We start from the raw sequence: 25,763 nt of genomic DNA, 5'->3' as shown, positions 1-25,763 counted from the left end.
GAGACACCCACAGGCAGTGGCGGTGGATGCTCTGACGACTCCATGGGTCTATCAGATGGTGTACGTGTTTCCTCCACTTCCTCTGATCCCAAGAATTCTGAAAAGAATAAAAATGGGAAAGGTTTGAGCAATTCTCATTGCGCTGGACTGGCCGCGAAGGGCCTGGTACGTGAACCTCCTGGAGATGCTCCTCGAAGATCCGTGGCCTCTTTGCGAGGATCTTCTGCAACAGGGCCCGTTCGTCTATCAGGACTTACCACGGCTACGTTTGACGCCATGGAAGTTGAACGGCTGATTCTAGCCAGAAGAGGGATCCCAAAGTTATCCTGACTATGATCCAAGCCAGAAAGGGGGTAACGTCTAAACATTACCACCGTATTTGGAAGAAATAAGTTTCCTGGTGTGAGGGCAGAAAATATGCTGTGGAATTTCACTTTGGACTTTTCCTGCTTTTTATGCAGGCAGGTGTGAATGTGGGCCTACGTCTGGGCTCCATAAAAGTCCAGATTTCGGCCTTGTCCATTTTCTTTCAAAAACAATTGGCTTCTTTCCCTGAGGTCCAGACCTTTTTGAAAGGTGTTCTGTGCATCCAACCTCCCTTTGTGCCTCCCACGGCACCTTGGGATCTCAATTTGGTGCTGCAGTTCCTCAAATTGGACTGGTTTGAACCGTTACAGGAGGTTGACGTAAAGTACCTTATGTGGAAGACCGTCACACTGTTGGCCTTGGCTTCAGCAAGATGTGTGTCGGAGCTAGGGGCGTTGTCTCACAAGAGTCCCTACTTCATTTTTCATGAGGACAGAGCTGAACTCAGAACTTGTCAGCAATTTCTTCCTAAGGTGGTGTCTGCATTTCAACCAACCTATTGTGGTTCCGGCTGTTACGGACACCTCTGCTACTTCAAAGTCTTTGGATGTTGTGAGGGCTTTGAAGGTATACGTAAAGAGGACAGCTCGTCACAGGAATTCCGACTCGCTGTTCATTCTATATGATCCTAATAAAATTGGGTGTCCTGCTTCAAAGCAGACAATAGCACGCTGGATCAGGTTCACTATCCAGCATGCTTATTCCACGGCAGGTTTGCCGGTTCTGAAATCTGTACAGGCCCACTCTACTAGGTCGGTGGGTTTTTCCTGGGCGGCATGCCCGGGGTGTCTCGGCTTTACACCTCTGCCGAGCAGCGACTTGGTCAGGTTCGAACACGTTTGCTAAGTTCTACAAGTTCGATACTTTGGCCTCTGATGACCTTCACTTTGGTCAGTCAGTTCTGTAGGAATCTCAGCACTTTCCCACCTGGTTTGGGAGCTTTGGCACATCCCCATGGTACTAAATGGAACCCCAGTATCCTCTAGGACGTAAGAGAAAATAGGATTTTAATTACCTACCGGTAAATCCTTTTCTCGTAGTCCGTAGAGGATACTGGGCGCCCGCCCGGTGCTTCGTTCTTCCTGCACTGTTACTTGGTTAAGTATTGTTGGTTCAGCTGTTGCTGTTCCTGTTTAAAGATGGGTTAGTATAGCTTTTATCTGTTTATGTGTGCTGGCTCAGAATCTCACCACTATCTTTATCTGTCCTTCTCTCAAAGTATGTCCGTCTCCTCGGGCACAGTTTCCTAGACTGAGTCTGGTAGGAGGGGCATAGGGGGGGGAGCCAGCCCACTGTGTCAAATTCTTAAAGTACCCATGGTTCCTAGTGGACCCATCTATACCCCATGGTACTAAATGGAACCCCAGTATCCTCTACGGACTGCGAGAAAAGGATTTACCTGTATGTAATTAATATCCTTTTTATGCACAGATTCGGCAGCAGTCCACCAAAGCTGCCTGGGTGCAAGAAGCGGTATCTCACGGTCAGTGGCGTAACTAGAAATTTTTCTCCCCAAGCCAAAAAGTGCGCCCAAAAAGGGGTGTGGTTTCATTAAAATGGGTGTGGCTTCGCTTAAAGGGGCGTGGTGTTGCAGGAAAAGCCTACCTTATACCCCAGTTTTGCAACCTGCACGCCGAGACATTGGCGACCACGGGAAAAATAAATAATTCTGATTTATGCCCCTTACATTATTTGTCATTATTCCTCCTTATAGTAATGCCCAGTATACATTATGCCACATACTGCAATGGCCCTTAGACATTATGCCACACACCGTAATGCCTGTGACACATTATGCCACACTGCAATGACCGTTATAAATTATGCCACACACTTCAGTGTCCCTGAGACATAATACCACACACCATAATGCCTGTGACACATTACGCCACGCATCACAATGCCCGTTATACATAATGCTACAAACTACAATGCCCCTGAGATATTATACCACATACAATGCCCGTGATACAGTATACCACACACCGTCATGTCTGTGACACATTATGACACACACCGCAATGCCCGTTATACATTATACTACACACTGCAATGCCCCTAAGACATTATGCCACATACAATGCCCGTGATACAGTATACCACACACCGTCATGTCTGTGACACATTATGACACACACCACAATGTCCGTTATACATTATACCACATACCACAATGTCCATGATACAATATGCCACACACCGCAATGCCCGTTATATATTATGCCACACATTGCAATGCCCACTACACATTAAGCCCAACAGTAAGTCTTCTAATTACTTTTAAATTACCTGATCGTTGCCGGGGGTTTCATGATCTTCGTTCCATGCACGGTGCCAGGGGTTTTCATGCTCAGGGTGTCATGCTCGTTGCCAGGGGTTTCATGCTCAGGGTGTCATGCTCGTTCGTTGCCAGGGGTTTCATGCTCAGGGTTTCAGGGAAAAGTTCAAAATGATTTGCCTTTCTGCTATCCGTCTCCAGTAGTTCTTATGTTCTTTTCCAGTACATGGGGCGTCAGTAACTTTTGCCAGAATTATGCTTAGAGTTCTGTGTTTCAATCTCATTATACATGTTCTTCTAGTTTGCAGACAAAGATATCATTACTTCTACCCACACTTTGATCTCATTAATCAATGGTCTGCAATACACATCTGGGAATTGGCAAGTGCATTATATGTGCCACGGGCACCGCTTCCCGGTCCCCCCGTTGTTGCTGCTGCCCCCGCCACTCCATGGTAGCAGGGTGGCAGGGTGTTGCTGGCCGCGGCCAGCGCTATGCGCTCCTGCGGGTCCCGGCACTTTCTAGACCTCTAGCATGTCTCTTCTATGGCAGCGGCCATTTTGGAAAAGACATTTAGTAGATTGACATGCGGACGAGTCGTCCGCATGTCAATCTGCTCTGATTCAGTGGCGGTGCCCCCTCAGCCCTGCTCCTCCAAGCCTCCGCAGGGGCTGCGGGGGCAGTAGTTACGCCACTGCTCACGGTTGTAAGTTTGCCTTAAAGAAACACCCTCCACAAAGGTTCTTTTGTACCAGCCCGTCTTCAGTGGAAATTATGGTAGTAATGGCGGCTTACCTCCGTTAACAGGGGATAAGAATTTTTCCATACCTCGACAATTTATTAATCCTGGCACAATCTCAGGATTGCTTCAGTTTCATCTGCAACAGACAATAGCTTGTTTGCAGAGACACAGATGGCAAAGTCATCCCTGGTTCCGTCACAGCATATGACACACTTGGGGGCTGTATTGGATTCAGGTCTTCAGAGAGTGTTTTTACCTCTGAACAAAATATCCACAATACAGTCGAGGATTCAGGAGCTGCTACACAGTCAATGGGTATCCATCCAAATGGAATGGGTTACATCAGACAATAAAAACTCAGACTATGGTCCTTCCTCTGGAAGTATGGAGGTCGTTAGCCTGGTGGCTACAGACATCCCATCTGGACAAAGGGAGACCCTTTTGGATCTCGGATTGGGAGGTTCTGACAACGGATGCCAGTCTGCAAGGCTGGGGAGCAGTGTCAGAAAGAAGTTGCTTCCAAGGGCAGTGGACCAAGGAAGAAAGTTGCCTGCCAATAAATATATTGGAGCTTCAGGCCATATATGTGGCACTCATTCAGGCAAAGGACATTCTTCAGGGGAAACCAGTTCAAATTCGCTCAGACAATGCAACGGCAGTAGCATACCTCAATCATCAGGGAGGAACTCGCAGTCAAAAAGCAATGAAGGAGGTAAGCCGTTACGTTAATGTGGGCAGAACTTCATCTGAGCCTTGTCCGCAGTGTTCATTCCGGGAGTCCAAAACGGGGAAGCTGACTTTCTCAGTCGACACGTCATTCATGCAAATGAATGGGCTTTACACCCCGAGGCCTTCCAGACTCTGGTAGACAAGTGGGGGTTACCAGAGATGGATATCATGGCTTCCTGTCAGAACAACAAAGTTCCCACATACGGGTCAAGGATAAAGCATCCCAAAGCGATCTTTGTGGATGCCTTGTCAGCAAAATGGGACTTTTGTCTGGCTTATGTGTTTCAACCGATCACCCTGTTACCCAGGGTGATGCGAAAGGTAAAACAGAAAAAGGGTGCCATGATACTAATAGCTCCGGTTTAGCCAAGAAGACATTGGTACACAGATCTACAGAGGCTGTTGTGGATGCTCCATTCCTACTCCCTCAATGTCCAGGTCTACTGTCTCAGGGTCCTTGCTATTACAAGCACCTGGATCGGCTGTCTTTGACGGCGTGGCTCTTGAGACTTCCATCCTGAAAGTAAGAGGATTTTCACAACAGGTAATTCAAACAATGCTCAGAGCAAGGAAACCATCCTCCGCTCGCATTTATTACCGAATATGGCAAGCCTATAGTCAGTGGTGCAGTGATAGGAAATTTAACTCTAGGTCTATCAGAGTGTCCAGAGTCCTAGCATTCCTTCAGGCAGGAATGGACAAAGGTCTATGGGTGGCTTCCTTGAAAGTTCACGTGTCAACATTGACTGCATGGTTTCAAAAGAAAATTGCTCACCTATAGGATGTTCACACTTTTTTCCAAGGAATGCTTCACATCCAACCTCCTTTTGCTCCTCCTACAGCTCCTTGGGATCTAAGTTTAGTCATAAAGGAGCTTCAAGTTGCCCCATTTGAACCACTGAAGCAAGTGGATCTTAAATGGTTGACAGCTAAAGTTCTCTTTCCACTGGCTATTGCTTCAGCTAGAAGAGTTTCAGACTTAGGGACACTGTTATGTCGCCCTCCTTTTCTGATATTTCATCCAGATAGAGCGTTTCTCAGAACCAAATCTGGGTATCTTCCTAAGGTGGTGTCTAATTTCCACCTTAACGAAAAAATTGTATTCCCAGCCTTGCAAGGGCCGGATCTTTCTGTGGGAGATGCATCCTTGGACGTAGTCTGTGCTTTAAGGATCTACGTGGATCGTACCAGTGCCATCAGAAAGACAGAAACTTTCTTTGTTCTCTACGGATTTCACAAGAGAGGATGGCCTGCTGACAAGCAGACAGTGGTGAGGTGGTTTCGGATGACTATTTCAGAAGCATATTCTCAAGCTGATCTCCCTGTTCTGGCTAATGTCTCTGCTCACTCTACTCGTAAGGTAGGTCCTTCATGGGCAGCACAATGTGGTGCTTCAGCTGAACAGATATGTAAGGCAGCCACATGGTTTTCCATTACTACATTCATTAGACATTATGCCTTTCAAACCTTTGACACTCAGGACGCTGAATTCGGGCGAAGGATTCTCCTGTCTAATCAGGAGCGTCCCCTCCACTAAATTTGCTTTGGGACATCCCAATGTTTATCCTGTGGATAATTTGTGGACCCTGCAGGAGTATAGTAGTTATGGTAGACATATTGTTGATAACTCTTTCTCCTGAGTCCACAGTATCCACAGGGATCCCATCCTGATGCACCTGATATGAGGATCCTTTCACCTACTACCCTCTTCACTCTTGTACGGAAGGGTGTGCATGTATGTTCTTCTCGCTTGATTAGGGCTCTCTGATGCTACTGCCTTGAGCTTTGGAAAACGACTGAATTGCCTGAGCCAAGAGGCGGGGATTTAGGGGACTGGCCAGTTGCATTCTGGGAGGCCGAAAGCTTTGATCGTTGGTGCAAATCCGCTGACGCTACCTCATATCCCAATGTGTATCCTGTGGATACTGTGGACTTAGGAGAAATAGAGTTATTGACAGTAAGTCTTCCATAACCACGTATTTTCATTCCAACAAGCCAGATCTGCCAGATAATTGTATGGTGTATGCCCAGCTTAAGTGCACTGAAGCTGGATCATCCATTGTGAAAGCAAAATTGGTTAATTGGCCTTTTACTTTGCTTAGACCATGAGTCTTCAACCTGCGGCCCTCCAACTGCTGTGGAACTACACATCCCACCATGCCCTGCCATACTTTTGCTATTAAGGTATGCTACAACTGAGGCAGGGCATGCTTGGAGGGCCACAGGTTGAAGACCCATGGCTTAGACCCATAATAAGCACGAAGCCCAGTAATAGTCTAGTCACTCATTACGTAATTTAGGGGGTTATTCAGGTCGCATTGCTAATCAATGCGACCACAATAACCTGATTACCAGGCAGAGGCGTTGGCGTGGGGGGCTGCGTGAAAAAAACAGCGGCAGGTCGGCTGCATTTTCGGGCCACCATGCAGTCACAGCCACTGGGTATGCCCTTTAGTATGCTGGTTGGCCTTGCCCTGCGATGGGTAGTCCCCAGCATGCGATAGAAAGGATTGCAGATTCTGCTTTTTAGCAGACTCTGCAGTACTTACTGAATAACCCCCTTAGTGCGGTTTGAAGCAGTATGGAACTTAAAATATTAGTTGCTTTATGTAAGTGCCTTTATAAACATTGATTTGTTTTTGTTTTTTCCAACAATCAGAGTTCTGATAACTTTTGTATTTTAACATTTTGAGTTTGTTTTATAATATCAGAGTACAGTGTTAACAAATTCAATTTCTCCTGTAAAGAGCTGAAAGACAGAGGAATGAAGCACTGCTTAATGCTGAGGGGCTGACTCAGGCGTTCCAACAATACAAAAACAATATTGCTGATAAATTAGAAAGGGTAAGATATATATTTCTTTATGGTTGTATATAACTATAGGACAAAGATTTCTTTATTTGCCATTGAAGTGTATTTTCAGTCTTTACATCACTTGTTTTTGATAAGCGTCTCTAGGAATCTGGTGTCTTGAAAGGTTCATTTATTTCTTATTTTTTTATTTTTTTAATAGTTCAACATAATGAAAGTAAATAGAGTCTGTCTCAAATGAGTTTAAATTCTAAAAGTGTGTCTAAATGCAGAGATTTAGAGTGACATTAGAGGGAGTGTGAGCCGGTGGAATTTCCTAGTGCATTTATTGATTGATGAGTTTACAGATATTTGAATGAAATGCATAAGTGAGTTACATGAAGTCCTCTTGGAGCAATAAGTAAAGAAGTTAGTAGAGTAGTGTGACTGTGGGTCTGGAGGTGAGGTTGGAAGTAAAAGAAGTGTTTAAAATTGGGTTGTAGAGCGATTTTTATATATATATATATATATATATATATATATATATATATATATATATATATATATACACCAACAATCAAAATCAGAGGCGGCACTCGGAGTCTTTGAAAGCAGTGAAAAAGCTGTATTAGTGAGGTCACTAATACAGCTTTTTCACTGTTTTCAAAGACTCCGAGTGCCGCCTCTGATTTTGATTGTTGGTACTTGTTAGGGAGAGGATCCCTGGGGAGGGCACCGGAGCGAGGCACACCCTGAGGGGGAGGACTGGAGTGCCGGAGTCTATTTGCGATATATATATATATACATACAGATCCCTGCACTCTCACATAACTCTGCCAACAACTGGGGTGCCAATCAGAGTCCAACCCACTTAGAGGTGGGACCTGATAAAGCTAAATATTTATCTTATTTAAAACCCTTTAAGAGGTCTAAGAACACTGTACGCTATTGACGTATGGAGTACCGTAAGGGTACGCACGTTGCGTAGCAATCGCTTAGCCGAGGTCGAGACGCTCAAGCGTCACGTTCGCTCACGGCCAAGAGATCACAGGCAGGCACACTATTGGCTGCCGACTAACGTAATGATTTGCTATAGCGATGCGAACGCTCGAGACCACGAGGAGATCACCAGCGGCGCAGACGCTCACAATGTTAAACCTTTGTAACTATACCATAAAACAGTGTATTATGCAGTAAACCTTGGTGCAGAGATTGAGTGTAGATGCAACACCGTGTAACCTTATTAACTTAAAAGCTGTTCGAGCGTCACCGACGCTCTGAGAATACTTAACACTATAAGAAATACACAAATACCGTGCTTAGGGTCTAACGCCTAATATGAATGTTATACTTGAAAAAGAATAATACAATTACAAGTCATACACTACAATATAACATAGACTAACTAACCAGATAACTACACGGGAAATACAATACAATACAATTACGTTTTAAGAGAATACTAGAGAAAGAGAAGAGAGAGAGAGAGAGAGAGAGAGAGATATGGCCCATAATAACAAGAAAGACAATATGATTGCGGAGAAAACTTACGCACAAGGGGAACAATCGCATGCGCCTCTGGACATCCAGCTCCCGATTTTCAGCAATGAGAACCGTTGAAGAGTGAGCTGGATGTGATCGGCTTGTCTATTTATGCCCCACACACAATACAATTCAATGGTCCCTACAATCTCATTGTTCATTGGACACAGGAATTCCTCCTCGCATTATAACAAAAGGTCATAGGTTGATTCATACAGGTGGGCTGTGACGATTTCCAACTGCTCAGGTGGGTGGGGAACTGGGTTTCCCGCCGCATGGATAAGTAAGTGCAAATAATAGCAAATGGACATAAACTTCTTATGTCCATAACTATTCGCACGAGCGATTAATCCGCTTCAAACCAACACCGGAATATTGCTAATTAAATACTCTTCCGATGGATACTAAACACCACTGTATTACTCCTGTCTGACCCTTTGTATCAAACAAAGAGGGATTTCTCTGTCCATGAACATGCTACATTAACCAAACTTTCAGAATCTATCAAAGGGATCATAATCTACAAAATACATCATATAGTGGAAATATGTAACGAAAGAGTCGCCCGCTAGACGCATACAATCTCTACCGTAAATGCGCATACCGTGCGCCTGCGGGTGCCCGCAACAGCGAGTATGCGCACGCACGGGAGAGCGCACGCATGCGCAGCAGGGACACATATGAGGTGCAAATATGGCAGTGTGCATCGTGATATTTTTCTGACTTTGACAGTCCCATAGTACAGTACAAGGTTATCCACCTAGTGGAACAGATAGCACTCTCCAGACTTTATCTCAATTAATCAGCAAAGAGAATTTAATAAAGGTAATCTCACAGTTCCAGTTTAAAGTCCAATTCCGACGTTTCGGTCCACACCAGGACCTTTGTCAAGGAGTTACAGCATGGTTACAGCAGACATCAGCACAGCACGGTCAGCATAAATGGGAACTGTTGTTACAGAGGAATTGCCTCACCGGCCCCCATTATATACCCCTCCTATTGGCGCTAGTCCCACCTCTCCACTTCCTGGGAGTTATGTGGAACGCATTGCAGGACCATATGCAGCACTTACTGGTACCCAGGAAGTGTGCTGTGTCCGTGCGAGCCGGCCCGAGCAGCGGGCGCGTCGTGGAACGCAAACCGGAAGCGCGTGTTGGAACGCACGCGTCACTTCCGGTCTTTGAGCAAGTTGTAGTTTCCATGGTAGCGGTGAAACCGCTACTAGTCTCAATCGTGTGTGTTGTGTTGTTATTATTCTCATTCAGAGGTGCATAGTCCTATGCTACTGGAGGGCGCTTATTAGAACAGGGTAAAGGGGGATAATTATATCATAATTTCTCTATCGTCCTAGTGGATGCTGGGGTTCCTGAAAGGACCATGGGGAATAGCGGCTCCGCAGGAGACAGGGCACAAAAGTAAAGCTTTCCGATCAGGTGGTGTGCACTGGCTCCTCCCCCTATGACCCTCCTCCAAGCCAGTTAGATTTTTGTGCCCGGCCGAGAAGGGTGCAATCTAGGTGGCTCTCCTAAAGAGCTGCTTAGAAAAGTTTAGCTTAGGTTTTTTATTTTACAGTGAGTCCTGCTGGCAACAGGATCACTGCAACGAGGGACTTAGGGGAGAAGAAGTGAACTCACCTGCGTGCAGGATGGATTGGCTTCTTGGCTACTGGACATCAGCTCCAGAGGGACGATCACAGGTACAGCCTGGATGGTCACCGGAGCCTTGCCGCCGGCCCCCTTGCAGATGCTGAAGTAAGAAGAGGTCCAGAATCGGCGGCAGAAGACTCCTCAGTCTTCTAAAGGTAGCGCACAGCACTGCAGCTGTGCGCCATTTTCCTCTCAGCACACTTCACACGGCAGTCACTGAGGGTGCAGGGCGCTGGGAGGGGGGCGCCCTGGGAGGCAAAATGAATACCTATTTTGGCTAAAAATACCTCACATATAGCCTCCGGAGGCTATATGGAGATATTTAACCCCTGCCAAAATCCGTTAAGAGCGGGAGACGAGGCCGCCGAAAAAGGGGCGGGGCCTATCTCCTCAGCACACAGCGCCATTTTCCCTCACAGAAAGGCTGGAGGGAAGGCTCCCAGGCTCTCCCCTGCACTGCACTACAGAAACAGGGTTAAAACAGAGAGGGGGGGCACTAATTTGGCGTTAGAAATATATAAAAAAGATGCTATAAGGGAAAACACATATAAGGTTGTCCCTATATAATTATAGCGTTTTTGGTGTGTGCTGGCAAACTCTCCCTCTGTCTCTCCAAAGGGCTAGTGGGTCCTGTCCTCTATCAGAGCATTCCCTGTGTGTGTGCTGTATGTCGGTACGTGTGTGTCGACATGTAGGAGGACGATGTTGGTGAGGAGGCGGAGCAATTGCCTGTAATGGTGATGTCACTCTCTAGGGAGTCGACACCGGAATGGATGGCTTATTTAGGGAATTACGTGATAATGTCAACACGCTGCAAGGTCGGTTGACGACATGAGACGGCCGACAAACAATTAGTACCGGTCCAGACGTCTCAAAAACACCGTCAGGGTTTTAAAACGCCCGTTTACTTTAGTCGGTCGACACAGACACAGACAGGGACACTGAATCCAGTGTCGACGGTGAATAAACAAACGTATTCCTTATTAGGGCCACACGTTAAAGGCAAAGAAGGAGGTGTTACATATTTCTGATACTACAAGTACCACAAAAGAGGGTATTATGTGGGATGTGAAAAAACTACCATAGTTTTTCCTGAATCAGATAAATTAAATAAAGTGTGTGATGTTGCGTGGGTTCCCCCCGATAGAAAATTATGGGCGGTATACCCTTTCCCGCCAGAAGTTAGGGCGCGTTGGGAAACACCCCTTAGGGTGGATAAGGCGCTCACACGCTTATCAAAACAAGTGGCGGTACCGTCTATAGATAGGGCCGTCCTCAAGGACCAGCTGACAGGAGGCTGGAAAATATCATAAAAAGTATATACACACATACTGGTGTTATACTGCGACCAGCGATCGCCTCAGCCTGGATGTGCAGAGCTGGGGTGGCTTGGTCGGATTCCCTGACTAAAAATATTGATACCCTTGACAGGGACAGTATTTTATTGACTATAGAGCATTTAAAGGATGCATTTCTATATATGCGAGATGCACAGAGGGATATTTGCACTCTGGCATCAAGAGTAAATGCGATGTCCATAACTGCCAGAAGATGTTATGGACACGACAGTGGTCAGGTGATGCAGATTCCAAACGGCACAAAGGTGTATTGCCGTATAAAGGAAGAGGAGTTATTTGGGGTCGGTCCATCGGACCTTGTGGCCACGGCAACTGCTGGAAAATCCACCGTTTTTACCCTAAGTCACATCTCTGCAGAAAAAGACACCGTCTTTTCAGCCTCAGTCCTTTCGTCCCTATAAGATCATATCTGCCCAGGGATAGAGGAAAGGGAAGAAGACTGCAGCAGGCAGCCCATTCCCAGGAACAGAAGCGTTCCACCGCTTCTGACAAGTTCTCAGCATGGCGCTGAGACCATACAGGACCCCTGGATCCTACAAGTAGTATCCCAGGGGTACAGATTGGAATGTCGAGACGTTTCCCCTTCGCAGGCTCCTGAAGTCTGCTTTACCAAGGTCTCCCTCCGACAAGGAGGCAGTATGGGAAAAAATTCACAAGCTGTATTCCCAGCAGGTGATAATTAAATTACCCCTCCTACTATAAGAAAAGGGGTATTATTCCACACTATATTGTGGTACTGAAGCCAGAAGGCTAGGTGAGACTTATTCTAAAAATTTTTTTGAACACTTACAAAGGTTCAAATCAAGATGGAGTCACTCAGAGCAGTGATAACGAACCAGGAAGAAGGGGACTATATAGTGTCCCGGGACATCAGGGATGCTTACCTCTATGTCCCAAAATTGCCCTTCTTACTAAGGGTACCTCAGGTTCGTGGTGCAGAACTGTCACTATCAGTTTCAGACGCTGCCGTTTGGATTGTCCGCGGCACCCCGGGTCTTTACCAAGGTAATGGCCGAAATGATGATTCTTCTTCGAAGAAAAGGCGTCTTAATTATCCCTTACTTGGACGATCTCCTGATAAGGGCATAGTCCAGGGAACAGTTGGAGGTCGGAGTAGCAATATCTAGGATACTGCTACAACAGCACGGGTGGATTCTAAATATTCCAAAATCGCAGCTGATCCCGACGAAACGTCTGCTGTGCCTAGGGATGATTCTGGACACAGTCCAGAAAAAGGTGTTTCTCCCGGAAGAGAAAGCCAGGGAGTTATCCGAGCTAGTCAGGAACCTCCTAAAAACAGTGCATCATTGCACAAGGGTCCTGGTAAAAATGGTGGCTTCCTACGAAGCAATTCCATTCGGCAGATTTCACGCAAGAACTTTTCAGTGGGATCTGCTGGACAAATGGTCCGGATCGCATCTTCAGATGCATCAGCGGATAACCCTATATCCAAGGACAAGGGTGTCTCTCCTGTGGTGGTTATAGAGTGCTCATCTTCTAGAGGGCCACAGATTCGGCATTCAGGATTGGATGCTGGTGACCACGGAGCCCAGCCCGAGAGGCTGGGGAGCAGTCACACAAGGAAAAAATTTCCAGGGAGTGTGATCAAGTCTGGAGACTTTTCTCCACATAAATATACTGGAGCTAAGGGTAAATTTATAATGCTCTAAGCTTAGCAAGACCTCTGCTTCAAGGTCAGCCGGTATTGATCCAGTGGGAAAAACATCACGGCAGTCGCCCACGTAAACAGACAGGGCGACACAAGAAGCAGGAGGGCAATGGCAAACACTGCAAGGACTTTTCGCTGGGCGGAAAATCATGTGATAGCACTGTCAGCAGTGTTTCATCCCGGGAATGGAAACTGGGAAGCAGACTTCCTCAGCAGGCACGACCTCCACCCGGGAGAGTGGAAACTTCATCGGGAAGTTTTTTCCACATGATTGTAAACCGTTGGGAAATACCAAAGGTGGACATGATGGCGTCCCGTCTGAACAAAAAACGGGACAGGTATTGCGCCAGGTCAAGAGACCCTCAGGCAATAGCTGTGGACGTTCTGGTAACACCGTGGGTGTACCAGTCGGTGTATGTGTTCCCTCCTCTGCTTCTCATACCTAAGGTGCTGAGAATTATAAGACGTAGAGGAGTAAGAACTATACTCATGGCTCCGGATTGGCCAAGAAGGACTTGGTACCCGGAACTTCAAGAGATGCTTACAGAGGTCTTATGGCCTCTGCCGCTAAGAAGGGACTTGCTTCAGCAAGTACCATGTCTGTTCCAAGACTTACCGCAGCTGCGTTTGTCGGCATGGCGGTGGAAAGCCGGATCCTAAGGGAAAAAGGCATTCCGGAAGAGGTCATTCCTACCCTGGTCAAAGCCAGAAAGGAGGTGACCGCACAACATTATCACCACATGTGGCGAAAATATGTTGCGTGGTGTGATGCCAGGAAGGCCCCACAAAGAAATTTCAACTCGGTCGTTTCCTGCATTTCCTGCAAACAGGAGTGTCTATGGGCCTCAAATTGGGGTCCATTAAGGTTCAAATTTCGGCCCTGTCGATTTTCTTCCAGAAAAAATTGGCTTCAGTTCCTGAAGTCCAGAAGTTTGTCAAGGGAGTATTGCATATACAACCCCCTTTTGTGCCTCCAGTGGCACTGTGGGATCTCAACGTAGTTCTGGGATTCCTCAAATCACATTGGTTTAAAACTAGTCAAATCTGTGGATTTGAAGCATCTCACATGAAAAGTGACCATGCTCTTGGCCCTGGCCTGGACCAGGCGAGTGTCAAATTGGTGGTTTTTTCTCAAAAAAGCCCATATCTGTTTGTCCATTCGGACAGGGCAGAGCTGCGGACTCGTCCCCAGTTCTCTCCCTAAGGTGGTGTCAGTGTTTCACCTGAACCAGATTATTGTGGTGCCTTGCACCTACTAGGGACTTGGAGGACTCCAAGTTGCTAGATGTTGTCAGGGCCCTGAACATATGTTCCAGGACGGCTGGAGTCAGGAAAACTGACTTGCTGTTATCCTGTATGCACCCAAAAAACTGGGTGCTCTTGCTTCTAAGCAGACTATTGCTAGTTGGATGTGTAATACAATTCAGCTTGCACATTCTGTGGCAGGCCTGCCACAGCCAAAATATGTAAATGCCCATTCCACAAGGAAGGTGGGCTCATCTTGGGCGGCTGCCCGAGGGGTCTCGGCTTTACAAATTTGCCGAGCAGCTACTTGGTCAGGGGCAAACACGTTTGCCAAATTCTACAAATTTGATACCCTGGCTAAGGAGGACCTGGAGTTCTCTCATTCGGTGCTGCAGAGTCATCCGCACTCTCCCGCCCGTTTGGGAGCTTTGGTATAATCCCCATGGTCCTTTCAGGAACCCCAGCATCCACTAGGACGATAGAGAAAATAAGAATTTACTTACCGATAATTCTATTTCTCGGAGTCCGTAGTGGATGCTGGGCGCCCATCCCAAGTGCGGATTATCTGCAATACTTGTACATAGTTACAAAAATCGGGTTATTATTGTTGTGAGCCATCTTTTCAGAGGCTCCGCTGTTATCATACTGTTAACTGGGTTTAGATCACAAGTTGTACGGTGTGATTGGTGTGGCTGGTATGAGTCTTACCCGGGATTCAAAATTCCTCCCTTATTGTGTACGCTCGTCCGGGCACAGTACCTAACTGGCTTGGAGGAGGGTCATAGGGGGAGGAGCCAGTGCACACCACCTGATCGGAAAGCTTTACTTTTGTGCCCTGTCTCCTGCGGAGCCGCTATTCCCCATGGTCCTTTCAGGAACCCCAGCATCCACTACGGACTCCGAGAAATAGAATTATCGGTAAGTAAATTCTTATTTTCAGAGACATTTGGGGCTAAATGAACCACACCTCTTATTAAAGAGAGATTGCTGGCTGTAGGTGGCTTACCTCAGCCAGTTTTAATAGGGTTTTGATCATTACTGGGTATATTGGAGGCCGGTGAAGTCACTATATTAAGTACTGTAAGTAATAGTAATAAACTGCTTTAACAGTATAGTGCTTAAACAGTATAAAATTATAGTACATGCAGATACAGTAAAGTACATAATACATCTAATGTCTGAATGGTGTTTTTCTTCACACCTATCTGACCCGAGCGATCTTGCAATTAAGGCATCAAAGGTACAACAAAGAATTTAGTCATAAGTGAAAATAAATATAATCATAAATATAATCATAACTGCAAAAGCGCCCTCCAGTAGCATAGGACTATGCACCTCTGAATGAGAATAATAACAACACAACACACACGATTGAGACTAGTAGCGGTTTCACCGCTACCATGGAAATTACAACTTGCGCAAAGACCGGAAGTGACGCGTGCGTTCCAACACGCGCTTCCGGTTTGCGTTCCACGACGCGCCCGCGGCTCGGGCAGGCTCGCACGGACACAGCACACTTCCTGGGTACCAGGAAGTGCTGCATATGGTCCTGCAATGCGTTCCACATAACTCCCAGGAAGAGGAGAGGTGGGACTAGCGCCAATAGGAGGGGTATATAATGGGGGCCGGTGAGGCAATTCCTCTGTAACAACAGTTCCCATTTATGCTGACCGTGCTGTGCTGATGTCTGCTGTAACCATGCTGTAACTCCTTGACAAAGGTCCTGGTGTGGACCGAAACGTCGGAATTGGACTTTAAACTGGAACTGTGAGATTACCTTTATTAAATTCTCTTTGCTGATTAATTGAGATAAAGTCTGGAGAGTGCTATCTGTTCCACTAGGTAGATAACCTTGTAATATATATATATATATATATATATATATATATATATATATATATATTTATATATATTGAATCCCATTACTTATGTTATCTGCTTAGGGTAACATCATAACCTTTGATTTGTGTTAATATGGAAAGGGGTATGGAATAAAGTAATTATTGGGTTTTATTGCTTAACAGTTTTGTCTTGGTTTTTATTAGATTCAAGCAGAAGGAGAGTTACGTAACAAGAACTTCCAAAACTGTGAAAAAGAACGTGTGGAATCACAGGAAAAATGTACAAAGTTGGAAAATGAACTTGAAAATGTGAAAGAGCATTTAAGGTACTGTACAGAAGGCTGGTAACAGTGAGACCTTACTACCAGATATCTGTGACCGTTTGTAATAATTTCGGGCACTTGTAGTGGAAAAATAGAGACAACACTACATGTAGAATATATATGAAATTGGTATCTTCCCCCCTCTAGAAACTTGATGTCGGAAAAGACAGATGAACGAGAGAAGCAGAAATGTAACGAGATGAAAACTGCAGAGCTAATCTCACTCCTCGCTCAGTCTAGCCAGAGAGTTCTTAGACTTGAGAGTGAACTTGAAAATAAAGAGAGAGTGCTTGAAGAAAACATTAATCTTCTACATGAGACTAAAGAGTTAAAAAAGCATCTTGCTGAAATTGAAGACATCAACGAAATAAAACATTGTGAGTCTGAGTCCGGTGATATTTGGCCAATATCAAAGTTACAGGTGAGAGTAATTCACAGTACTTTTATGTTGGAGAACATGAATTGTTTATTGCTATATTATCCTGTATTACAGGGGAGAAGTTCCATTCCATGATTTATACCCACTGTTACCACTGCTAACTCTGACCCTGCTTACTGTGTTTTCATCAGACTCTCCTGCCTCCTTCTCTCCCTCTTTATAAGGATTATATAGTTAAGGAGAGCTGAAGGTGTTGGTGACATGCAAGTTGTTTTGTATGAGGGATTAGCTGCATATATCCCTCTGTGAGAGTAACACCTTTCAGGCAGAGCTCCACGGCCTCTTTGGTGACTGGATGTAGAGAAGGCACTGTGTTCATTTTCTTTCCCAATGTACATAGATAATGTCTTGAAAGTCTTTTAGGGGGGAATTCAGTTATCCGTGGTAAATTATCGTGGACTAAATGATCCCCCGGGGCTATTCAAATAGGCCCCTCTGGCAGCACTTACAGTTATTTTAATGGGTGTTACACGGGTTCTCGGGTGAGAAACAGAGTGCAGTTGAATAGCCACAGTAAAGCCTGAGGATGCCTCCATTTTTCATCCCCCTGTTAACTTGACGTGAATAGTTGAGTTCCCCCATAGGCTTTAGAGGTGGGGTTTAACTTTCCAAACCAGATTTATTTATTTATTTATTTATTTTTCTTCAGCTATGTCATTGTCTGGACTTTCAGTTAGAGAGTAGCCTTTCTAATTTCTCAGTGCGCTTCAGACCCTCAGCAGAGGCCGTGGTTAGATTAGTACTAAAGGGGCAGACTAGATGGACAAAGTGGTTCTTATCTGGCGTCAAATTCATGTACTTATTGATGTGTAGTCCATGAAAGGAAATTGATGTGGGAGATGTACAGTATGCTTGCCACCTCAATAACGATGATTGGGAAGAAGACCCTTTCCCGAACTACAATGAACATAATGTCTGATATTGTACCTCCTAAATGAAGCAAAATCAGACAAGACACCCAGGGAGATATTTATGAAGCAGTGGAGAAGTGTGACTGTGGAGAAGTTGCCTATGGTAACCAATCAATTTTGATGTAAAATGAATTAAGTGCAGTCTATAAAACTATAGGTAGCAACTGATTGGTTGCCATGGGCATCTTCTCCGCTGTCCCACTTCTCTCTTTTCACTGCTTCATATGTCTCCCCCCAGTATCCTAAGTATCACACTCACCCAGGTAGATTTATGCATTCACTTTGGTGTTCTCTCAAACTGCAGAGTTTTATGCGCAAAGTAAGGAAATTGCTTAATTCAGTGGTTCCGAGGGATCGGACATGGAGTAGCACACAGGTTGTCTGGCTCTCCAGCTCTACAATCCGCTAGATCGATCCTGTGAACCCCCCGGGGGCTGTGGGCTGGACCGGTTGGATATCAAGCTGTAAGGCGCTGCAGGTGATTCTCCTCGAGCTGGCTGGCTGCTGTGTGAGGCGGGGCCCGAGAGGAAGCCGCTGTGTGAGGCGGGACCCGAGAGGAAGCCGCACCACGTGGGACACTTACCTACTCCAACACCGCCACCATTGTGTGGGCTCCGCCAAGTCCTCCCTCCTGTGCTTCCATCGCTGACCCATCAGTTGCCGGATGTTAAGCGGCGCTTTGGAGCCTGGACGCCCACTCCTCTGATGGTCATCTGGAGACGGGCAGTGCCACGAGCAACGCCGTCCCACAGCTCCTACTGAATGCGGAAGGTGCTCCCCTGGCTTTCTATTCATATGCAGCTCTTAAGGGCCCTACACATTTTAACAATCCGCCGCCGAATTGCCCGACGGCGGATACGGCCGACGGGCGACCCGGCAGCGGGTGGGCAGTGACGGCGGGAGTGAAGTTTCTTCACTCCCCCCGTCACCCGGCTCCATTGACGTGCAGGCAGATATGGACGATATCGTCCATATTGGCCTGCATGCACAGCCGACGGGGCACCAGCGATGACCGAACGCGGGGCCGCGCATCGTTCATCGCTGGTGACTCCACACTCAAAGATATGAACGTTATCTCGTTTAATAATGAACGATATCGTTCATATCTTTGATGATTATCGGCCAGTGTGTAGGGCCTATCAGTCTTGCTGACGCTGCCCGGAGAGATTGGGGTGCTGCAGAGATCCTCTGGTTACGATGCTATGTGCTGTGTCAATCCTGTTGGTTGGAGGAAAATCTCCTACACTGTGACCTGCTATGTGGCTTCCTTGGCTCTCATAAACCTGATAGAAGCTGACCGTCGGTGAGCCCTGCAGCTGTCTGTCCCACTGTATTGGAAAATCTCAGGTGATGCATCATTTTGGCAAGTGTTGTATATGCCTGTTATCACATACTATCAAATACGCTTACTGAGACATTACTTTGCCTTTGATTAGTGCCCTTTGAGGGTTGTCTTGTCCTGCTAAACTATTCAGCCTGCTGTACCTGGACAATAAATTACATCTTTAGCTCTGTTGGAAGTGTCAGACTAGTCCCACTACAGAGCTCAGTACCTATTGTGACTTATTCCATTTCTTTTGGTGACTCGCTAAATTCTTAGTGTTGGTATGAAATATGCCGGTTATAAAAGCCCCAGCTACTGAGACTCCAGCTTTTTTTTTTTTTATTGAAAGTTTTTCAAACATTTAATACAGGTAGACAGACTTGCTATACTGTAGAGCCACGTAGTAATAGAACAACACAAATCAGCACGCAAGAAGATGTCAAAGGACATAGGCCGCAAGCCTATCAGACAATACTTCTGAACATCTCTGTGCAGGTAAAGTCAGCAAGACATGACTCTAGTTTATGTAAAGATAAACACAGTTTCATTCATACCACAAGACAAACAAAAGGTAAGAAAAGGATTGGAGGGGAGGGGGTGTTCAAGTTTCCATAACCGTAGTCAAAAGGAAAGAGATACTGCAATGCGTATGTCCAGATGATAACAGAATAATAAGATAAAAATGGTTAATTATCTGACAATGTCTTGTTGGAGGTCAACGAGAGACCGTCAAATAGTTTCAGTACGTGGGCACGTTGTGATGATTCTAAAGGTTCCACAAACGGGCCCCATTTCTTATAAAAGAGTGTCACTTTGGTTCCCAAATCAGGCAAGGTAGATTGTCTCTCAAAATATAGTATGCTAGTCAAAGAGGATTTCAAATGTTCTAACCGTGGTGGGGAAGCACAGATCCATTGGGTTAAAATCCGTTTTTTTCCAACTGTAAGTATAACCCACAATAGGGAATATAATTGGAATGAGAGCGGGGCAAGTCCCATGTCGAGACAAGCATACCCAAAAAAGAGCCAGGTGTTAGGGGGGATAAGAATACCAAAAGTCTGGCTTATGTACCATTGTACTTTGTGCCAAAACTTTGTAATCTTAGGGCAGTGCCAAAAATGATGCATAAAGGAAGCATCCGGTGTTTTACATTTAGGACATCTGCCAGATTCCGTAGGAACCATGTGCTTCCTCCGACGAGGGGATATATAGGCTCGCTGCAAGAACTTATAGTGTGTTTCTTGTAATTCGGAAGAATGGAGCACTTCGAAAACATTTGGTATAAGTTTAAAGACATCTACCCAAGCTAAGTCTTGAGATAAATCAGAGCTCAACTTTTCTGACCAAGTCGACCACATCTTATTCACTTTGGTACCCTTAGGAAAAAGGTCCCAATAAATCCATTGGGCCTTAAAACCTTGTTTACTAGTTGTAGCAATTTATTATTATTATTATTATTATTATTATTATCCTTTATTTATATGGCGCCACAAGGGTTCCGCAGCGCCCAGTTACAAAGTACATAAACAAATAATCAAACAGGAAAACAGCAACTTACAGTTGATGACAGTATAGGACAAGTACAGGGTAAATGAACATAGTTACATCAGCAGATGACACTGGAATAAGTATCAGGTGGCAGAAGACTGGTTACCAGGGGCTCAGGCCCATCTTCAGCATTCCATACAGGTGGTAGGGACTGGACGTAATGGCGAAGCTGGAGATACATAAAGAAATCTGAACGATGAAGTCTGAACTTCTGCATTAGGTCCAGAAAAGAGCATAATACTCCTCCAGGATCAAAAATGTCCCTTACTACCGCGATAAAAAAACAAACAAATACTCCCAATTTGCGCTTAATAATACATATATGCAACCGATAGTAAATTAAAAACCACAATTTTATTCAAATAAAAGAATTAAAACAACCTCCCGGGGGTTTATGTGTACAGTTAATACAACAATGGGTTCAGTATAAAATTATACACAATCTGAAAGAACACCAGTAAACTGTAAGTTTAGTAGATCATATATAAGGTTTGACTGGTGTTGATTCATATACTCGCAAGAAACCTGTATTATATTGCGCCTGCATGAGCCAAATAATAGATTGTAATGAATATTATATTACCAGCTGGATATTTAACCAAGCAGCGGAGACTGTCAGTGTTTGTGGAGCCTGTCTCGACGCTGATGGAGAGTCTTAGTAGGTAGATGACAAAGCAGGGGACCCCACGCTGTAAGTGAGCTGATGGCCCGCTGTGTTCTGGCACACTGTGTGTTATGCAACCAGAGCGTGTCTTATCCTGTGCTCAATGGTGTACTTTCCTGTATGGGGAAATATCCAGACCACCGGAATCCGCACACGACTAGGAATTTGCGGCCGCGGCTTACCGGTGTATGCTGAGTGCTGTAGGGTGTGAGCAAAGGCGTAAGCAGCCGTGTGTTCAGTGCTGCATATAGGGATGTCCAAACTGCTGAGAAAAGCCTCCTTGCAGTGCGGGAAACGCGTAGAAGATACAAGAGTCTGCTCTATCTCTTCCTGCATCTCACAACTACCTGTATCTGCACCTGCAAATAACCCCTAAACCAGGAACATTCAAAGAGATCCTGGCACGGCCGAAGTGCTCACACACCAGTTATAGCTATAGTTCCGTCAGCGTGCTCAGCCTGATTCTACGTGTCTTTGTAAACACTGAGCGGCACTGTGCGCTGCACTGCCAGTGTCCCCTGTGTGCACATCGGTGTGTACTTCAACGTTGCTGGCTGACAGGTCACGGACCGGCACACTGCTACTGCTGAAAGCTCTCCTACACCACAGCCGTGTGCTGCTCTGATCGACCCACTGTGATGTGCGGCTCCTGTTCACCTCTGAGCCTTTACCATCTTTGCCGGTAAAGCGGTCCAGCTCTCCACCATGTGCGGATCCCGGCAGTTTGAACATCCCCATATGCAGCACTGAACACACGACTGCTTACGCCTTTGCTCACACCATACAGCTCTCAGCATACACCGGTAAGCCGCGGCCGCAAATTCCTAGGCTCCACAAACATTGACAGTCTCCGCTGCTTGGTTAAATATCCAGCTGGTAATATAATATTCATTACAATCTATTATTTGGTTCATGCAGATGCAATATAATACAGGTTTCTTGCGAGTATATGAATCAACACCAGTCAAACCTTAAATATGATCTACTAAACTTACAGTTTACTGGTGTTCTTTCAGATTGTGTATAATTTTATACTGAACCCATTGTTGTATTAACTGTACACATAAACCCCCGGGAGGTTGTTTTAATTCTTTTATTTGAATAAAATTTTGTTTTTTTGTTCTGTGTTAAGAGGCTGGCTTACTCTTTTTCTCAGTCGGCTGCTGATATACACTAATCAAGAGCTATATTCAGTACAGCGCCCCAAAGCCATTTTCTTCTTACTACCGCAATACCTTTTTGTTTCCAATTATGAAATTTGGTGTTATCCGACGCCGGCGTAAAACAGGGGTTGCCTAAAAAAGGAATAAACGAGGACTGCCCAGGTTGTCTACGCAGAGCTAAACTTAGGGCCCTCCAAGCTTGGTAAGTATCCCAAAAAAGTATATTTTTCTGTATACTTAAAGGTATCAAGTTCTTAGGGGCGTGTATGAGTGCACGAAGATCATACGGTGCCACAAGAGCTTGCTCAATATTGTAGTTAGCAAAGGTGCAAGATTCCAGCAACCAATCCGAAAGGTTTCGAAAAGCGATTGCCGTGGAAAAAGCTGCTAAATCTGGAACTGCCAGTCCGCCATGAGTTTTCTGAAGTTTAAGTTTGGATAGGGCTATGTGGGATTTCTTGCCACTCCATACAATTTTTGTAAACATCCTATCATAAGCAAGAATATCTGCTTTATTAAGTTTGAAAGGTAACATTTGAAGGACATAAGAAATCTTAGGGAAAATTATACTTTTTAAAACTGCCACTCTGCCCAGTAGGGATATTGGAAGTGTGGACGATGAAAATAACAACTGTGAGACTTTAGTCAGTATAGGGGAGAAATTTACTGCGTAAAGCTGAGAAAGCTCTGCAGAGATAAATATTTAAGCGTGGAAGAGTTAAACGTAACTGTGATAAGACAGGGGAAGAGGCCATGCGAAAAGCAGGGGGATTAAGTGGAAGGAGTTCTGATTTGGACATGTTAACTTTATAACCAGCAAAGGATCCGAACAGGTTTAACTTGGACATTATGGCTGGGATCGATTTTTGAGGATCTTTGACTAATAATAACATGTCATCAGCAAGAAGACTTAATTTCAATTCCTAATCACCTATAAGAATTCCAGAAAATGGAGAGAGCACCCTCAATGCTACCGCCAGAGACTCAATAGCTAGGGCGAACAATAAGGGAGATAGGGGGCAACCTTGCCGGGTACCTCTATGCAATTGCACTGGTGCAGAGAGATATCCGTTACATAGAATACAGGAGCTCGAGGAAGCATACAGGGTTTACAGTACACTGGAGAGGCCCAACGGAAAACCAAATCGTGAGAGGGTGGTAAACAAATAATCCCAACTGACTACATCAAAAGCTTTGTCTGCATCAATAGATAACAAAGTGTGGGGTTGGGTTCCCGTGGAGCCTCCTCCAATGCGCCGCAGCCAGCACCTTGCATATGTTGCTAGAAGAATGCCGCCCCACAATAAATCCAGTCTGGTCTGTGTGGACTATAGAGGGAAGAAGGGGTTTTATTGTGTCTGCCAGTATTTTCGTAAATAATTTGTTATCTACTTTAAGTAGTGAGATGGGCCTATAACTACCTAGTAGATTAGGATCCTTTCCTGGTTTTGGGAGGAGACGAATCATGGCATCATTGAAATATTGGGGGATTTTATGAGAACGCATTATAATATTGAACACTGCCGTCAAAGTTGCCACTATTCTGGTCTTCAAAATCTTATAGAACTCCCCCGAAAAGCCATCGGGACCCAGAGTCTAAACTGGCTTCAGAGATCCTATTGCCTTTTCCACTTCTTGAGGGGTAATTAATGCACAGATCTGTTCAGCCAGGGAAGACTCAATAAACGGTAGCTCCAGAGAGCTCAAAAAAGAAGATTTAGAACTTCATATATATCAGAATAAAAGTCAGAAAGTACAGGCGCTATATCTCTAGATTCTGTAGGAAGGGAGGCATCAGGGCGTCGAAGTGCCTGTGTAAGGGAGTATGGGGAAGTACCTTTCAATAAATTTGATAAGTCTGCCTGTCTTGTTGCCAAAATGATAGAACTTATGATTTTTGTGGAAAGAATGTTTATCCCCTAATACTCGTAAAGTAGCATCAAAGTGGGCTTTAGCCTCAAGGTATAATCGTCTGGAGCTAGATGTAGGGCTCGTCTTAAAAGTCGAATAGGTCTCAGTCAATCGTGATTGGACCCATTTAAAGGTGGCAGCAAACTGTTTTTTTACGGCGGAATACATACTCTATTATACTATATTATATTATAGCTTTCACGACCTGCCACATAAGTTGAGGGTCAGTTTGGGCCATTTCAGCATTGTCTTTCTCTAACGTCCTAGTGGATGCTGGGAACTCCGAAAGGACCATGGGGAATAGCGGGCTCCGAAGGACGCTGGGCACTCTAGAAAGATTTAGGACTACCTGGTGTGCACTGGCTTCTCCCACTATGACCCTCCTCCAAGCCTCAGTTAGATTTTGTGCCCGGCCGAGGTTGGATGCACACTAGGGGCTCTCCTGAGCTCTTAGAAGAAAGATAGTCTTAGGTTTATTATTTTCAGTGAGACCTGCTGGCAACAGGCTCACTGCAGCGAGGGACTAAGGGGAGAAGAAGCGAACTCGCCTGCTTGCAGCCGGATTGGGCTTCTTAGGCTACTGGACACCATTAGCTCCAGAGGGATCGACCGCAGGCCCAGCCTTGATGTTCGGTCCCGGAGCCGCGCCGCCGTCCCCCTTACAGAGCCAGAAGCAAGAAGATGGTCCGGAAAATCGGCGGCATGAAGACATCTTTCTTCACCAAGGTAGCGCACAGCACTGCAGCTGTGCGCCATTGCTACTCTCACACTTCACACTCCGGTCACTGAGGGTGCAGGGCGCTGGGGGGGGGGCGCCCTGAGGCAGCAATAAAAACACCTTGGCTGGCAAAAATACCTCAATATATAGCCCCAGGGGCTATATATGAGGTAAATACCCCTGCCAGATTCCATAAAAAAAGCGGGAGAATAGGCCGCAGAAAAGGGGCGGAGCTATCTCCCTCGGCACACTGGGCGCCATTTTCCCTCACAGTTCCGCTGGAAGGAAGCTCCCTGACTCTCCCCTGCAGACTACTCTACAGAAAAGGGTAAAAAAGAGAGAGGGGGGGCATTTAATTTGGCGCAGTATATAGTTATATTAAAAAGCAGCTATAAGGGACATAACTCAGTTAGTCCCTGCCTTATATAGCGCTCTGGTGTGTGCTGGCATACTCTCACTCTGTCCCCCCAAAGGGCTTTTGTGGGTCCTGTCCTCTATATAGAGCATTCCCTGTGTGTGTGGAGTGTGTCGGTACGGCTGTGTCGACATGTTTGA

General features: G+C 45.6%; 1 protein-coding gene across 2 annotated transcripts in view; it reads left to right on the top strand.

Moving 5' to 3' along the window:
• Positions 1-25,763, top strand: part of CCDC18 (coiled-coil domain containing 18) — a 434,514-nt gene that overhangs the window by 142,310 nt on the left and 266,441 nt on the right. For both annotated transcript variants that reach the window (XM_063939870.1, XM_063939871.1), the window contains exons 7-9: positions 6,864-6,960; positions 16,412-16,533; positions 16,678-16,951. In XM_063939870.1, coding sequence (XP_063795940.1) covers positions 6,864-6,960; positions 16,412-16,533; positions 16,678-16,951 — 493 coding nt within the window. The remainder of the gene's footprint in view (positions 1-6,863; positions 6,961-16,411; positions 16,534-16,677; positions 16,952-25,763) is intronic.

Source organism: Pseudophryne corroboree, chromosome 9 (genome assembly GCF_028390025.1).
Source record: "Pseudophryne corroboree isolate aPseCor3 chromosome 9, aPseCor3.hap2, whole genome shotgun sequence".
NCBI classification, from domain to species: Eukaryota; Metazoa; Chordata; class Amphibia; order Anura; family Myobatrachidae; genus Pseudophryne; species Pseudophryne corroboree.
Note: the sequence above shows the minus strand (reverse complement) of the source record. Positions and strands in the feature narration are given on the sequence as shown.